Source organism: Ananas comosus, linkage group 21 (genome assembly GCF_001540865.1).
Source record: "Ananas comosus cultivar F153 linkage group 21, ASM154086v1, whole genome shotgun sequence".
Taxonomy (NCBI): domain Eukaryota; kingdom Viridiplantae; phylum Streptophyta; class Magnoliopsida; order Poales; family Bromeliaceae; genus Ananas; species Ananas comosus.
Window position 1 is genome coordinate 3,472,467 of NC_033641.1, and position 17,258 is coordinate 3,489,724.

The window sequence follows — 17,258 nt, forward strand, 5'->3', positions numbered from 1 at the left end:
ATTAAGTTTAAATTTAAATTTTGAATTTATAATTAAAATTTGAGTCCGAAATCAGAATTAATAAGTAGGTTTTAGTTACTTCTGATTTTTTGATTCACGAAAATCAAAATATTAATTTTAAAAATTAAAAATTTTAATTTTTAAACTTACGAAATTTAAATTTTATAATAAATTAAAAATTCTCTCACTCACTCACACTCTCATACTCTCTCTCTCTCTCTCCTCTCTTCACGGGTGGAACAAGCTGGGTTATCCCAGCTTGTTCCACCTTGAGGTGGGAACACTAATTCCCTTCTTAACGGGCTATTCTAGTTCTCACCCCTTAACAGGCTATTCTAGAATAGCGCGTTAAGGAGGGAATTAGTGTTCCCACCATTTTTTGTTTGTATTTGGAGGATAAGGGTGGAATAAGCCCTTTATTCCACCCTTATCCCCCAACCAAACATAGCCTATTAGGGGATAAATATAGTGGTATATAGATAAATTTTAAGAACTTGTTTGTAAGTGGCATGTAAACATAAAAAAAAAAAAAACCTCATGAGACAGGCTCTAAAATTGATTGTGACCTGGGGTATAAAGTAAGAGATAAACTAAGCTATGACCTTCCGAAAGAGCCATTATGAAAAGTCTCAATTACATTTGACTGCTTATTCCTATATTGGGGAAATCTAAGATTCCCGACCTCTTGTGCTTACCCATTGAGGTGGATCACCATCATTTTCGTCTCTCTATGAGGTGTTTATAAGTGAATTGAAATCGGACCTTCGAATCGGCTAGAGTAAGGTAATGATATGAGTAGATCTTTTCTTGGACATTAACTTAGCAACATCTAACTTTGGCACATTAGCATCTTGATAAAGGCATGGTAGTTGCATGCCTTCTTATATATGCTTTCTTTTATTATAACAGCGGTTCCTTTTACTTGTTACCGTACTACTTATGCCTCTTTTGAACCGAGTGAATATAGAACGCCACTTTCGACGGTTGCATCCATTAAAAATTTATTTCAAGTCTCGCTGCTTGTTATTGATGCTTTTATAGAGCCATCCACGGCCGGCGAGGCTCGTGACCGCCGTCAATATCACTTCTGTACACTATGATATTTAAATATTTTTGGAGAGGTGTAAAGCTTGATAATAGAAGTTACATCTCCGCTGAAAGAACAGAGCTCCACAAGGAGGAAGACTTGCAGTGCCGAAACAAAAACACTAGTGAAGGAAGAGTGACAAGTACGTGAAATTCCAGCATAGCCTGGCTCATTACATACCAGAATAACTAAAAATGCAGCAACAGTAATGATCTAACTTCAAAGACAACGAACAGCTGTGAAAGATATCACTTTCTTAAGATCCCTCGATCAAATATAAGATCCTTCTCCGTAAAGGATTAAACGCTTCATCAAACCACCAAATTATGTAAATACTTGCACACGTAAGATGCCGAAACTCGATTAGACCGAGCTTTCCTTGAGATCAAAACACTTGAATGGAAAAAAAGAAAAGAAAAGAAAAGAAAAGAAAAGAAAAATTAAATTACCTGCATGCAGAAGCGGCAAACAGCAAACAGAAAATTGTCTAGCCACCTACTCCACCTCTACAGCATTTGCAAAGGTGATTTTCAGTCTATTATAACTAAACCTTCCCTTATTCCTGTACAAGATCATCTACATTTCCCCCACCAAATTTCTCAATCAAATATACACGACACACCGCTCGGTAACTAATAGAATGCGAACACAAATGTCCAATAGCATTTGCAACTCCTCTATGAACGACAACTATGTTTAAAGTTTAAAAGTCGAGATAATTGTATGCATGCCGCCTTTTGTACTGAAGCAAGCTGGCATATACCCGATCCCACACCCCAACAAAGAGAGACTCGTCGTCTGGACTCAGAGATGCTCCCGAAATTTCGCCAAAGAAGTCCAGCTCTTGCCGCTTCTTGTAGTTGGCGGCCGTGTCGTAGATGTGGACAAAGTCGGCAGGCTCCGCGAAGAACATGAACCGTCCGTCGGTCGAGTAGCGGATGGACCGGATTGCACCCAAGTTGCCCTTTAGGACGGCCAGCGAAGACGACAGGTTCCGCACATCCCAAACACGGCAGGTTTTGTCTTGATTCCCAGTGGCAAAACTGCGGCCGTCAGGATGCCACGCTGAAGCAAATGAATAGTCAAGATGCCCTACAAGCGTTGAGATCCCCTGTGCATCATACAGATAATTGGTTCTAGATATTAGTCGGCAGTGTTAGATATTAGTTGGCTGTTCAACCCAAAGCCTTTTGCATATTAGCTTAGGTGGATGTGCGACATTGTTTATTCTTTCAGCTTTCAGTTTCCTCCAGTTCCCATGTAATTGATGGGACAAAGGGATAACAGACCAACATAGGTGCAGACATCAATTCGATATGGAAGTGAGTCGTTGGTATGGCGTAGCCCAACAGCATTGTATATAAAGGGATGCCCTTGCTAATTTTTTTGCTATTACGGATTGTTTGTAAAATGACAAGTTTTTTATTCTGTTTAACAACAGAAAACAAATATATGGTAGTAAACTTTTCTTGCTTTAATTACTATTTATTGTAAGATGAGTTTGCAAACTAACCAAAGGGAGTGAAACGTGTTGAATAGTATACATCTAATCAAACTTCCAAATTCTGATTCTGGCAAAGCCAGTTTAGATCTCCCTACCCTTATTGAATCCGGATTCTATCTTGATGCTTCTAAATATTTTTTGGTCGAGTCTGATCAGTTTGTTCTTTTGTTCTTCTCAGTCATACTTATATGCATTTTAAGACAACTAAGGAAATATCCGAGTTTCAACTTGTTTCTTTATCCATATTTTTCAAGAACTATATCCATTCTAATACCAGTAGTTAAAAGATGTTAAAAAATATGCTTTAGTCTCTATCTGACTTGCTTCCAACCCATTCACCCAACTAACCAAGAATAACAAGAATAGCTCATCCCTATACACCTTCAATAACACGGAACTTTAACAAAATAAATTTGAGATAAAATAATAATAATAATAAGCAATAGAAAATGAGCACTTAGTTATAGTAAAGGGCAAGAAACTGAAACTTTGGAAGGGTAAGGAAACAAGTACCTTGCCATTTCCAGCATCCACAAGCAATCCTTCGCAATCATCTCCCACCACTGTAACAAGCTTTCTGTCTGGACTTATGGATGTGTGCTGCCGTTAAACAAAAACCAAAACACGAAATGAAATTGCACATAATCAGCAATGCCAGCAAGACTCGGAGTAGCAAAAGAACCAAAAATACTTCATCAGGTCAAAGATTGGTAAACGCCACTCTGCTATTACCGGGTGAAGAGCCTCAAGAATTTTACTATCAACGCTTAAAAAAGCAGAGAACTCACATTCACTGACCACGGGAAACGGAAGTGATTCAATTGCTGAAACCTTTCTACATCGAACTCGCGCACACAACAATCATTATTGGATACCATAAAGCGGATATTGCCACTGCGATAGATAATTTTGAACAAGTCAGCTTTGTGAAAGAGCCCATCTTTTTAACAGCCAGAGTGAAACTGTTTTTTACCTCAAAGCATTGTATATGTCTATAGCATTGGTGATAGCATTGTCATCAAACGTTGTCCTCGTACAGAAGCTAACACCTGGCCGATCCAATAGCTGCATCAGGAATATAAGGTAAGTTCAATTAATAAAGATGCATAATGATTTTAATTAAGCAGCAAATTTGGAATAATTGTAAAAGGTGCTATTGCTGTCAAGAAATGTTCCATCCAACCACAGTTTCGCAAGTAATGAAGAAGAGTATACTTGTTACTGTAACAAAATCTAAGGCCCCGTTTGTTTGCAGGATAAAATGGGAATAGCCCATTTTATCCTTGCTAATTCACCCAAACAGTGAGAAAGTTTGTGGGTTTAATTTAGCTGGGTCTTAACGGTTATCCAAGGATAACCCGTTAAGACCAATTCCTCTTCACCCACGGAATAGCCCACTTTCGCTAGGGTTATCCCAAGGGCAAGGGTTGGAAAATTAGGGGGTGACTCTTCATCACCTCCGTTAATGCGCGATACCTACCTTCCTCTTTGCTCATTACTCCTTTGCTGCTCTCCTGCCTCCTCGCGTCGGACGCCTTCTTCCTCCTCTCCACTTCTCTCGACTCAATCTGCGGCGACCATAATCAATAAGCGTTGGTAATCCCTCTCTTAACTTGCTTTCTTCCTCTCTACTCCTCTGGCAGTCTCTCTCAACTACTGCTATCAATGAGGAAGATCTCACCTGAGATCCATCCTCATCCCTAACTCATCTCTCAAACCCTCCGATATGAATGGTAATAATGGCTACTTCCTCCTCTCAACAAACATATGGGCTTGTGATGTACGAAATCTCCTCCTTGCTTCTTGCCGACTACACTATGTTGTCAAGTCGCCCATTAAGTGCGACAGATATCCTCGCAAGTAAAAGGCATGAAGTAGTTGTGCCCCTTTCCTCTTTAAATCGGGTGGGACTCGAAGGTAGTGCTTCTCTTCACAACTTGCTTCAAACCCTATCTCTGTTACTATTTTGTTGGCTGTCATTGTTGGACTCGAATTGTTCACCGTTGAAATTTTCAGCCTCTTTCTTATCTCATCGAGGTGAGATTTTATACGATTATCTTCTACTATTATCTATTTTTGTAGATTTGCCTTTGACATTTTCTACTAGTTGAGGATACTGTTTGTTGTTTTATACAAGTAGAGCCTAGCTTTTATATACTCATTACTTTACAATTCAACCACGGATCAAAGTATGGTAAGATATTTAACATAGCTACAAATTGGACAATATGATGAATAGCAGACAACTCTGCTATATATATGGACGCCAAGTATGCCGATTTCAAAGAAGCTGGCAACATCCATATTAGAACTTGTTTGGAGGGAAAGTTTTTTAAAAAAATTATGCAATGATGTAGGGAAAGGATAATTACATATCCATGTAGGGAAAGGAAAATTATGCAAAATCGTTTGAAAATCTTGAAGCGTCAATATTTGATATATCAAACTTTAGCCAACAAAAGTGGATGTGGGTCAGATTACACACAAAATATTCCAACTGCCGGTGACCCTAGTGATTGGGATGCCATTATAGCGGTTATGTTTTTCATTTTTGACCATTTATCTTTTTTTGTAAACCAAAATTGTTTCTTTTTGTAGGTAAACATTTGCATATCATCTATGTTTTTTTCATTTATAGGAAATCCAGCTTACGTTAAGTGCCAAGACAAACCATTTACGGCATATCAATCTATTGAATTCTTGACTGGAAAAGGTACAGCAACCGGCAGGTATGGATTTACTTCTCGAGTGGATGTCGAAGATGTTCGTAGCACCTCTTCATCTTCTCCTGCTACGCAACGACTCGACATAGAGAACTTAGGCAAGAATTTAGAGAAGGTTAATGACGCAAATTCAACTTTTCCTACTACTCCAATTAAAGTAAGTACCCACTATGAAGGTAGTGGCTCTGGCCACACTTCATCAATGAAGAGGCCTCGAGTGTCACCACCAAATCCTACACTAACTTCAAACCGTCGCCGAAAAGATGACGGACGAGCGCAAGCAATTTATGAGCTCGTTGAATTGGGAAAAAAAACAGAAATTGCACAAGCAATAATGGAACGTGAGTTACAACCCGGCCAAAAATTCACTCCACAGGGGAGTGTATGGAAAGGCTCACCACTGTTGCTCACTTGACTCCTAATGGTTTACTTGCTGTGTGTGAGGCTCTAAAAGATGAGCGCAATAGGCCTATTTTTATTAAATTAACTAGCGATCTGTTGTGCATGTGGATAGATCGTCAAATCGCCATGTAGCAGATTTATGCTGGACAAAGGCCTATTGCACCATGATATGCACCTATTACACCCTTTTTCACAGCAGCATCTTCATCCTTTACTCCTAGACCATTTTCAGCCTTTCCACCTACAACTGCGGCTTTCCCGCTTGACACGCCCACTTTCCTCCTACAGGACCTTCTGTCCCTTCTAATTTACCATCTTTTTTGTCGGAAAGGCCATCTTTCCTGCCTAATTAAGTATGCATGGATAGGTGAAGAACAATTGCCTTTTTTGTGGTTTGGCACTTCCTGGTAGTGCTCTTTAGTACTAATTAAGTAAGCACTTATTATCGATTTTCTTTGCATGATGGCCAGAGATGTTGCATGTATTAACTCATGTACTCTCTCTTTTACACGTACTGTATGCTTTTATATTATCTTCTATTTTTAGTTCCAACTGTATGTCAACTATGAAGGACTTGTAGGGTGATCCATGTTTTTCAACCTGTATAAATGTTACTCTTCTCAACTTGCTTCTTCACAGCATTTTATTTGCAGGTCTCTAATTTAGCAATGATGAGCACAAGAGTAGACTGGCATGAATGGTATAAGTTTGCTTCTTTGAGGATTAATTGGTTAAAGTTCCTATATATAAGCTCGCTTCTACTCTACTTGCAATCTGCATGTTACTAGCCCTGACAGTGATGACAAAATGAGTAGCAGGCTTGAATGGTTGGGGGGCATTAGGTATCCTAATGCAGCCACCTTTCAGACTTGTAGCCTTTATAATCTGAGCCAACACAACCAGGTTCTGCTCCAGCATGTAATTTGTCACTTAGTCTCTTCAAATCTCCAGTTATGTGGTTCAATAAATATTATTCAAGGTAAGTGCGAGTTGCAAGTTTCATATTACATGATTTCAGAAGTTTGTTTCTGGAGTTGTAGTATACTACTTTCCAACTAAATAAATTGGTCCATGGTATACAGAAAGTTGGCTTTCTCTTCTTTATCAGGCTTGCAGTTTTATTTTACAGTGAGGATTATAGGTTAACTAATTATTTCATGTCTCTTTTGTCTTGCTTTCATATTCGTTCATATCTTTTGTTTATATAAATGCAAGTGAAAATGCATACCTGGCCAACTAATTACTTGACATTGATTTGTTTACGTTAGTTATTGCATCTGCAATAGTGGAACTTCGATTGTTTGCCTTACTTCTGTTAACTGTTGGGTTGTACCATAGTTTTGGCTTCTTATTTCTATATAACCTAAATCTTTCCATTCATGGCCACGTATAAAAGGTAATGTAGTTTTACCAAAGTGGGTGATTATTTGGTTCAAGTTGACTATGTATAAGCTTGCTTCTTCTCAACTTGTAATACGCACCTTACTCGCTCTGGCAATGATGAATAAAAGAACAATGGACTTGAATGGTTTGGGGTGCAATAGGTAACCTATTGCAGCCACCGTTCAGACTTGGGCCCTTTGTTACCTGAGCCAACATATGATTGTTCTGCTTCAGTATGTATCAATCTCCAACTCTCTTAGGTATTGGGTTCAATGGATATTACTCAAGGTAAGTGACAGTTACAAGTTTCCTGTAACATGATTTCAAAAGTTTGTTTTTGTGAAGTTGTAGTAAAATATTTTCGAACTTAATCACTTGGTCCATGATTTACCAAAAGTGGCTTTTCTCTTCTTTATCACGCTTGCAGTTTTATTTTATATTAATTATTTCATTTCCCTTGTAGCATGCTTTGATATTTGTTCAGATCTTTTGTTTACATACGTGCTTGTGAAAGTGCAACCCTATGCAACTAGTTACTTGATATTTGTTTCTTTACCTCGGTTATTGCAACTGCTACTGTGGTATTTCAATTGTTTTCATACTTTTGTTCATTGTTGGTTCTACCATAGTAGCCACAGTTCTGATTCCTATATAGCCTGAATCTTTTGATTCATGGCCATCTATAAAAGGTATTATAGCTTTAAAAAATTGAGGATTAATTGGTTAAAGTTGCTATGTATGACTTTGCGTCTTCTCAACTTGTAATCTGCGTGTTACTCGCTCCGGCAATGATGAACTAAAGAGCAGCAGTCGTGAATGGTTGGGGGGCAGTGGGAAACCTCTTGCAGCCATCATTCATACTTGTGCTCTTTATGACCTGAGCCAACACATGTTTGAGCTGCTTCCAAGGTGAATGATACTCGAGATGAGGATAGCTACAGGTTGCATATTTTATGCTAAGCAGTTAACTTCATTTTGCTACCAACTTCATTTAATGCTTTGCAAGCTACTTCATTTTGCTAGCAACTTGTAGCTTTCTCAAACGGGCAATGATGAGCAAGCAAACAGATGCGTGAATGGTAGGGGGCAATACATGCTGTATTGCAGCCACCATGCACGTGTGACTTCAATTCGTCCTGAGCCAACACATGTTAATAACTGTACAGTTTACTTATAATTGTACCTCCAAGTAAGCTTGAGCTCACTTTTCGACCTGTGTCTATGTTATAATTCTTGCCATATTTGAAGTTCTTAAGCTCAAGTTATTGAGTATCTATATCTTACATCAGAGTGTTGTGCTTCATCTTTTCGGCGATGATGATATGTAGGGCTCTAGGCATGCATAGTAGGGAGGCGTGGATAAAGACCACTGCAACCACCTTGCATACTCTTCTGCCTTACTATCTGAGCCAATAGATATCAATCTTTAGCTATTATTGGGTTATAAAAGTTTCATTTGATCCAAATGCAGTTATGGCTGAAGCAATCAATCGGCGAGTTTTTTCTTCAACACTTGTTGCCGATCTCATGACATTCTTAGACGAGGAAGAAGACTATTGGGAATAAGTGCATGCCTTACTTATTGAAGAGGGGGACTTTCCATTCCACAACACAATTTATAGACGGCCTTGTCGAACTCAGCCATTCACTGGTTATGAGCTAATTCATGACATATTGAGTGGACATCCTGATAGAGGTTATCAACATTTCAGGATGACCACTACTATGTTTACAAGACTTCGAGATGAACTAGTTGGAAGGGGTTTTATACAAAACACTAGGCATTTAACTGCTGACGAGCAGCTTGGTATATTTCTATTTGGTACAGGTCATGCCGTGGCTAATAGAATTTTAGCTGAAACTTTTCAACATTCAGGAGAAACGATTAGTAGGCATTTTAATAATGTACTGCGCGGCGTGGTTGAACATAGACATAACTACATCCAACTCCCACTATCAAATACGGGAGTACACCCTAGAATAAAAGATAATTCAATATTTCATCCATTCAAGGTGAGTACATTAGTATTTGTTAAAACTTTGTGGAAACAAAATTTGTAATCTTCGAAGTTATGAGATATTTGATGCTTACTTTGTTATTTGACTTTTGAATTCAGAATGCAATTGGTGCAGTAGATGGGACATCCATATCGGTGGTTGCACAGAAGACTAAGCAGCCAAGATATCAGCGTCAACAAGGATTTACTTCTCAGAACATGATGGCCGCATGTTCGTTTGACCACCAGTTTCTATTTGTGTGCACCGGGTGGAAGGGTTCTGCAACTGATATGAGAGTACTGCGATGGTGTTGCGAGAGTGGCGGTTTCACAGTACCGGAAGGTAACTTATCATTTGCAAGTTTATGTGTGATATAGCTTTCATTGTTCTAATTTTCATAAAGCTTTATATTGTGTAGGAAAATATTATCTCGTCGATTCAGGATATGCAAATACTTATCGCTTCCTCGCACCCTATCGAGGGGAACGATATCACTTGAGCCAATTTGATGTAAACGCACAGACGCGAAGACATCAAGGACCTCGAGATTTATATAATCATCGTCATGCTCAATTGCGAAACATAGTTGAGAGCAAGGTTTTAAGTGCCCATCGGCACGCACCGTATCCACCGTACCGTACCGTGCCAACAAGATACCGGCACGATACAGACCCCGTGCCGATGGCACAGCTCAAAACCCTTTATTCTTTAAATTAGTAAGTAATTTCCTCAATAAAGTTCAAAAGATGTGATAAAAAGACAACAAATAGTTAGAATATTTTGTTGCTAAAGAAAATAAATATTTTATGCTATTATGTGTCGGCACACAAGATTTTTTTGACCGGCACTCATCGGCACGGCTCGGCACGCACCGTACCGTACCGTGCCGGCAAGTTTCCGACACAACCCCGTGCCACGGCACTTAAATTCTTGGTTGAGAGAGCCTTTGGAATCCTGAAGAGGCGGTGCAAGGCGCTCCGACAAGCAACACCCTTTCCCTACAAGGCGCAATGTCGCATTGCCCTCGCATGTTGCGTCATACACAATTTCATCAAGAGGCAACAAGGGACCGATAGGTACTTCAACATGCAAATGGACCCATTGCCGACGGACGACCAACTTGATGAATCATCACCTCCTACCCAGACGAGTCTCGGAGAGGAGACGCTCTTCGCACCATGATAACAGATCAACTTTGGAACAATATATAGGAGGAAATATTGAAAATGATGTAAATTCGTTTTTTAGTTCATGCTTTGCATATGCTGTATCAACTTATGTCTCGTGTCTTCATCTTGAATTTATTTCGTGCTATTTTCCAAAATGTTGTAATTGGATGTTATCTTATGTTCGCAATGATTACTTTTAGTCCAAAATTGCTCTGATTTAGTTTAATATAGAAACTTTGTTTTAGTCAATTGTTGTGTTTGATAGTTGCAATTGTTAAATAAAATTTCTTCTCTTCATTAGTTTTTGCAAACTGATTGTATTAAAAGATTTTAAATGAGTATTCTACTTTTTTATATTGTTGAATAACATCTATACCTATACATTAATCCCCAAAAGAACATGCCACGTGGCTGTGTTTCCTTTATTTTTAGGCTTCACATTGCGAAACCAACCTTTCGCCTTCCCTCCACCCATAACGGTTCACCCACCTTAACCCAACCCTTCGCCTTCCCTCCACCCATAACATCTAATTACTGGTCCACCCACCTTAACCCAACCCTACGCCTTCTCTCCGCACATAACGTCTAATTAATGGTCCATTCATCTTAACCCTAATCTAAACAATAGATAGTAGAAACCCACGAAAAGCCCCCTTCTCTCCCTTCTCTATTTTCTCTTCCTCCTCCATGAGCTTCGAGGCCAAAATCGAGCACGTTCTGTGGACGAAATATGAGTTTGCATACTGCATTGCCGAGCTTGGCGCTGCTATCTTCATCAAATCGAGGTTTCCTCCAAATTTTAGGAGTTATTTTAAAAGATTTATATATTCTTTATATTGTAGCGTTGAAATTTCTTAGGTAGCTTTATTCAGTTTTTTCAAGTTCTTTTTATTTGCGTGGTATTCGAACTGATGTGTTTGTTGTGTTGAAGGTTTATTACTTCTTCTTTTTCTATCATTTGTTCTTTATATTTTTTTCTTGAAATAAAATTCTGTATTATATTTGCTGTATTAGGTTGTGTTAGGTTATATATCTTTTTTTAAATATTTATTATATAACTTTTCATATGCTTATTTTTTTCTACTTTCATGACTCTTTTTATTAACTAATATAAAAATGTTTACAAAATTAGATTGATATATGATTTAAAAAGGTCTTCATTTTCTTGAAGGGATGAGTATCATAGCTTATATAAAAAATGAAGGGATAAATATATAACTTATACAAAAAAGTTTAACCTTTTGATTGTTTTGATTTGATTTATAAAATATTAATTTTTATTGAATTTTTTATCTAAATCTCTCCCAAATAGTATGTCGTTTTTCCACTATGAGCATTTTGTTACTAATCGGCTTCAGCAAATTAATATACTTTTGCAAGAAGCCAATATGTTTGGACTATTTTGATTTTGAAAATAATAGCAAATTTTTGATATATTAGTTAGATATTAAATTTATTTTAGTAGTATGTACCCGCCGCAAAGCGCGGGTTACTACACTAGTAATTACAAAGTTTCTTCTACACTGTTACAACTTTGCTACAATTAAAAAGCTGAATTGATTTGCCATAATTCTTAATTTCATTATCTACTGTTCAGATATTGTAACAACCAGAATTTAAAATATAAACAAATAAAATTAACATAACATTAAAACCAATTAAATAAAATAATTTATCAAATGTTCTATTATTGAGTACCCACATGTAGTTGATTGTGTTTTATTAACCATATATATGAAAGAGTAACAAGGGCAAATCAGGTATTTCAAAAATTTAACCTTCAACTTTTCACTATTCTCAACTATTCCAAAAAATTAACCAAACACAATTTCAGCTATTCCTAAGAATACCAGCTTTACCAACCAAATGGAATTTACATTTTATTCCTGACTATCCCGGAATAACAAGCTATCCTAGGGTTAAAAAAATTTATCCCAACGTTCTTATCCGCGAACCAAACAGAGCCTAAAAGAAAAAGACAATAGCATGACAAATGATAGACATCAACCAAGAAATTCTCCAATAGCTATTGTTATTATGTGGAGTTACTTGCAACAGCAACTTATTTGAGTAATACTAGAGCACCAATGAAACAATCTCCTCGACTTCTTCTACCATCGTTAGCGCTAATTAGTCAGTTTACGACGAACTGCCTATTACAGTACTGAGCTAACCATCATAAAAGCTACAGAGCATATTCAATCACTTGCAAAAGCATAAAAGTCGATACTTGATGGGTGTAATTAAAGGTTAGACAGAAATATTTAGAAATCTTCCAGTGATTGTTGTCGTCAAGAATGGGTATATCTGGCACACTGATGATTATAATAATGCACACTATTTATCAGTAGAATGCTTGTATATTACTATATAAAGAAGCGAAGAGATGCTTAGGATAGATTGAATAGCTCTAGAAACGAATGGATAAGATCAAACTGAAAACAGATAGATTGTTCAAGTTATACAGTTAGTTATGGACCAAAATTGCTGAAAGAAAGTTATACAGTGATTAAGAAAGAAAATTTGATCATTTGAAGTTTGAACTATCTAGGATTGACTCAACTTCCAGGCACAAAAAGATAAATTAAAATCAAATCTTTGATGTGAAGTAACGCTGCATCTATGCACCCTGAATGATACATTCAATATACAAAAAATAGCATCAAAATTCAGAGAAAACATTACATAAATTTGCTAACATCATGTAATAAAACATTTTTGGCACTTTCAATCTTGATATGCTTAGATTTTAACAAACAAGTGTCATAAATGCAATTCAACATAGCATCAATAGTTCAATAATCTTACCTTACAAATTAGTTCCCCTTGGAAACCACCAGCTACCAACAAACCATCCTTGACGGCAAGGGTACTTAATTGGGTTCCTGTAAATCCTTCTGCCAAACTCCCAGGATGTTTCTGCAAACCCAACAAAGCTGTAAGTAATACTATCACAAAGTAAACAGAAAAAAGAAATGTCTAGAGGTTGGAAAAAAAAAAAAACAAAACAAAAGGGAAAGAAAAGGAAATTAAATGAATAATCAAACAAGAAATGATTGCCTAGAGAAAAGAAATAGAAGGAAACCTCCGTAGGAGCCACATGTCCCGAAAAATCAAGAATTTCTGACATATTGCGAGATAGTGATGACCAATGAACAACTGAGGAATTCGACATAAAATATACATCATGCTTTGAGGTTGCCCATACCAAGTTCCTTAGCTACAGAAGAAATAAATAATCAGTTTCTGGCAAAGTAATAGACTTCACATGAGAAACAAAGCAAAATCATTACAATTAGTAAGGACAACAAGCATACCTTCCATATTCATTACCAAACCATATAGAAACTAAAGCTGAAAGCAAAGATTTCTAAATCACCAGAACTAGCAGTATTCCACACAAAACTCATCAGTCTTCAATTCCTATTTCAAGCTAGCTAATAGGAGCAAGTAAATTTTCTGAAATTCAGGTTTTCCCCCTAAATAGACATGAAAATTAATATAGGAAAAGGTTAAGCAGCTACAACAGGCAATAGTTCGACCGGTTGGGCAATTTAACAGTTTAAACTAATATGCTATGCATACAATTTGAATCCAATAAAATACGAGTACCATCCTATAGATCAAGTTATAAGAGGATGTTCGAAGCATTAAAGGTAACTCATCCTATGTAATCATCTTATAATAACTTGAGAATCTTTCTCCAAGTCATTTGACCAATCCCCATAGTTGTAGTTTTTCATAGCAAGAATAGCCTGTTGCAGGTTCGAAGCTCTTTTTAACAATTTCTTGTAAGATCTTTGTTCAGGATTGGCTTGCTTTGCTCTCAACGAAGTTCGAAGTGCATAGATCTTCTTAGGTGAGAAAATGACAAGCATTAGTAGATGACTTACATATTCTCGGTACATCTACGTCCATGTTGGACAGCACATAAGCTATCCGCCTGCATTGTTCAATATGAATCCTATTTGATGTTTAGTTTGAACTTAAAAAGAATTGAGATCTAAGGGTAACTTTTCACCTTATTAGGCTCCATGGGAAAACCAGAAACCCATCATAAGGTCTTCATATGGAAAAAAAAAAAAAAAGAAGGAAGTTTTCTTTAATGGCTTGTTTTGTAGTAAAAATTATTACCATTTCAAAAAATATAGTAAGCTTCTTTAATGGCTAGTTTCATAGTACGAATTATTTACCGTAACCAATTAAATTAATCCAATGGCCTTATAAGGAGATCGATTTGTCTACTAATGAAGCTTCTCCATATACTGTAGAAATCGAAGAGGAAAAACAAACTAAGGCAACATCCATAAAACTCTCAACAATTTTAGAGCAATAAGAAATCAGGGCAACAAGCACGGTAAATCTCCAAAAGTGGCTAATGTATAATGAAATTTTGCGCCCAACGAGAAAAGAGTTAACAACTTGATCATGCAGTACATGCATGCAGATCACAAACAAGCAAACAAAAAAGCCTCGCAGACCTGAAAGTGAAGAATAATGGGTTTCACCATCCTTGAATTGTATAGGAACTCATAATAATTGCCGCCTTTCTCCACTTGCTTGCATTTCTACATAGAACGAAAGAGCGCTCAATTAACCAACAATCAACCGAACGATCATTACAAAATTACGTTTACTGAATAAAAACCTTCTCCATAAGCTCGCCGGAAGACAGAACGTTCTCGTAGTTCTTGTACAGCTCTATACGCGTCTGTCTGTAGCTCTGCCTCGATATCTGTAACGTCTCCCAAGGGATGCCTTGGATATCCTTCCCCTTCCGAGCTTCTGCCGCCGATGTATCCGTCCTCCTAGTGAGCTGCAAGCAGAGTTTACAGCAATTCGTCACCCCCATTACCTACTTCCGGAAACAGCTAGCAGCAGCAGGTAAACTAATGCCATGCCGCACGCACAACATCATCGTTAGATCGACCGACGACGAAGAAGAAGAAGAAGAGCGCTATTCGACTGCCGTAATACGTTTCTTTAAGCTCAAATTCTACGCAATTCAACAGGCCGGCAAATGGCGTCGCGGGCTAACGTTTTAAGTAGCAAGAACATGGAAGTCCATCTCGCACAGAATTCGAATTTAAACACGGCATAATGGAATGTTAAGAAAAGGGGAAATGGAAACCAACCAGAGCGTACTCATCATCTGCGTCATCACCCCCGCCTCCGCCCCCATCAAAGAACTCTCCGCCCATCTCATCCTCCACCGCAAATCCGGCGTCGTCCGAGTAGTCGACGGCATCGTCCTCATCATCGTCAAAATAATAATCTCCATTAATCGACATCCTCCTCCTCCTCCTCCTCCTCCTCCTGCTCAGCAAGTGACTATCCTTCAGCAAATCTGAAAGCGTACTAATTTTCGGATTCAAAATTATTATTTAAAAAAAAAAGAGAAATTTGTGAAAAATCCTAAACGTACGCAACAATTAAGAGGAGGAGGAAAAAAAAGAGGAAAAAAAAAAAAAACCGGTTTATCCTAGAGTGAGCACCGCCGCCGCCGCGTCAAGCAGAAACTTCTAGTTGAGGTAGATGAGTAGAATTTTAAAAGGAAAAAAAAAAAAAAAAAGTGAAGAAGAAGAAGAAGAAGAAGGAGAAGGCGGTTTCGTAGGCGGTCTTCTTCTTTGGGAAGGCTGTTATGAGGATTTGGTGGGCTGTCTGCCTTCTCGCGCACGGAGGATACGAGCAGAAAGCCGACTACTCGTTTTTGGTGTGAGGGGGGGGGGTCGGCGGAGAGGGTCTTTGATTTTATTTTATTTTATTTTGTTTTGTTTTATTATATTTTGAGTTTATCTCTCGCCCCTTCTGCAACCGCCTTTGCGTCCGAGCGCATGGTGGGAGGCGAGCACAGCGCCACTCTCTTGTCGTCCCCTGGCCCTGAGATAAACTCTTCGCCAGCACATGGCCCACCCCTCTTTCTTTTTCTTGAATTAATTTAATGCACTAAGAGACCCGCGCGATGCAGCGGGTAGATAATAAAAATAAAATTTAAAAATTTTAATAAATTTTATATTTACGATTTATTGATATATAGAAAGCTATAACATATTAAGTACAGTTAATTTGTATGACTAAATTTACATAGTAAGCAGAGGCCCCCGTGCGGACCGACTCAGCGAGCACTTATATAGGTCGCGGCTCGGCTTCGCAGGACGATGCTTCTTGAAGGAGACAATATTCTTCAAAGGCTCTTCTTCTTCTTCTTCTTCTTCTTCTTCTTTGTTAACACAATGAGAGAAAGAGGGAGATGAGTGTGGAGTAGGAGATTAGACGATGATATTTTTTTATGGTGCATGTAAAAGAGTTACAAAAAAGAGGGGGTAGGAGATTAATTAATGGAGGAGGGGAGTGGTGCATGTAAAATAATTATAAAAGAGAGGGAGTGGAAGATTAATGGAGGAGGAAAGTGGTTAAAGTTATAAAATAGAATCTTAATATGGTGCATGTAATTAAATATTGCATGTAATTAGAGTAATGATGAGGTGAGTTAGGCGTTAAGAAAAGAAGAAGGTGGTTTGATTTAAAGTTGGATTTAAAGTTACATATAATTAAATGTTGTAACTTACATATAATTAGAGTGGGGAGGTGAAGAATTGAGAGTTGAAAAGAGGAGAAGGTGGTTTGATTTAAAGTTGGCTATGAGAAGTAAGAATAACATGCCACGTGGCAAAAAGTATTGTGGCTTCATATAGGTTTATAGATAATATAATAAATTATAAATATATTTTTATAAAATTTAACTTTTATATATTGTTTATATAAAAATTCTAATATTTTTAAATATGTCATTCTGGCTTATTATTATTAAAGCACTGTTTAGTTTAGCCATCACAAATATATCCCTTTTTAATTGAAGAGGAATAAAAATGTTAATTCACCGTATTAATGAACTAGGGTTAATTAATTTTTTCTAACGAATTTTAATAATACGGACATATTTGAAAATATCAGGACTTTTGCAAAGACAGCATATGAAAGATAAACTTTAT

The 17,258-nt window shown here is 37.5% G+C and overlaps 1 protein-coding gene across 2 annotated transcripts; it reads right to left on the bottom strand.

Moving 5' to 3' along the window:
- Positions 1,438-16,128, bottom strand: LOC109726483 (uncharacterized WD repeat-containing protein C2A9.03-like). Of its 2 annotated transcripts, none has more exons than XM_020256083.1 (10): positions 15,740-16,128; positions 15,402-15,582; positions 14,915-15,082; positions 14,748-14,834; positions 13,352-13,486; positions 13,075-13,185; positions 3,565-3,656; positions 3,380-3,485; positions 3,105-3,191; positions 1,438-2,198 (listed from the first exon to the last, which is right to left on the bottom strand). In XM_020256083.1, the coding sequence occupies exons 2-10, from the start codon at positions 15,555-15,557 to the stop codon at positions 1,791-1,793; spliced, it is 1,350 nt and encodes a 449-aa protein (XP_020111672.1). In that variant the 5' UTR covers positions 15,558-15,582; positions 15,740-16,128; the 3' UTR covers positions 1,438-1,790. The 2 variants fall into 2 exon arrangements, with proteins under 2 accessions (XP_020111672.1, XP_020111671.1); XM_020256082.1 differs by having other exon boundaries at positions 15,402-15,570; positions 15,740-16,127.

What these genes read in the sequence shown, in the direction of transcription:
- LOC109726483 (XM_020256083.1), bottom strand. Translation starts at nt 15,557, where the DNA reads ATGTCGATTAATGGAGATTATTATTTTGACGATGATGAGGACGATGCC. An exon ending in GTTTCCCGTGGTCAGTGAAT is followed by an intron (nt 3,192 to 3,379) that starts GTGAGTTCTCTG and finishes GTTTAACGGCAG; the next exon opens with CACACATCCATAAGTCCAGA. An exon ending in TGGATGCTGGAAATGGCAAG is followed by an intron (nt 2,199 to 3,104) that starts GTACTTGTTTCC and finishes TATGATGCACAG; the next exon opens with GGGATCTCAACGCTTGTAGG.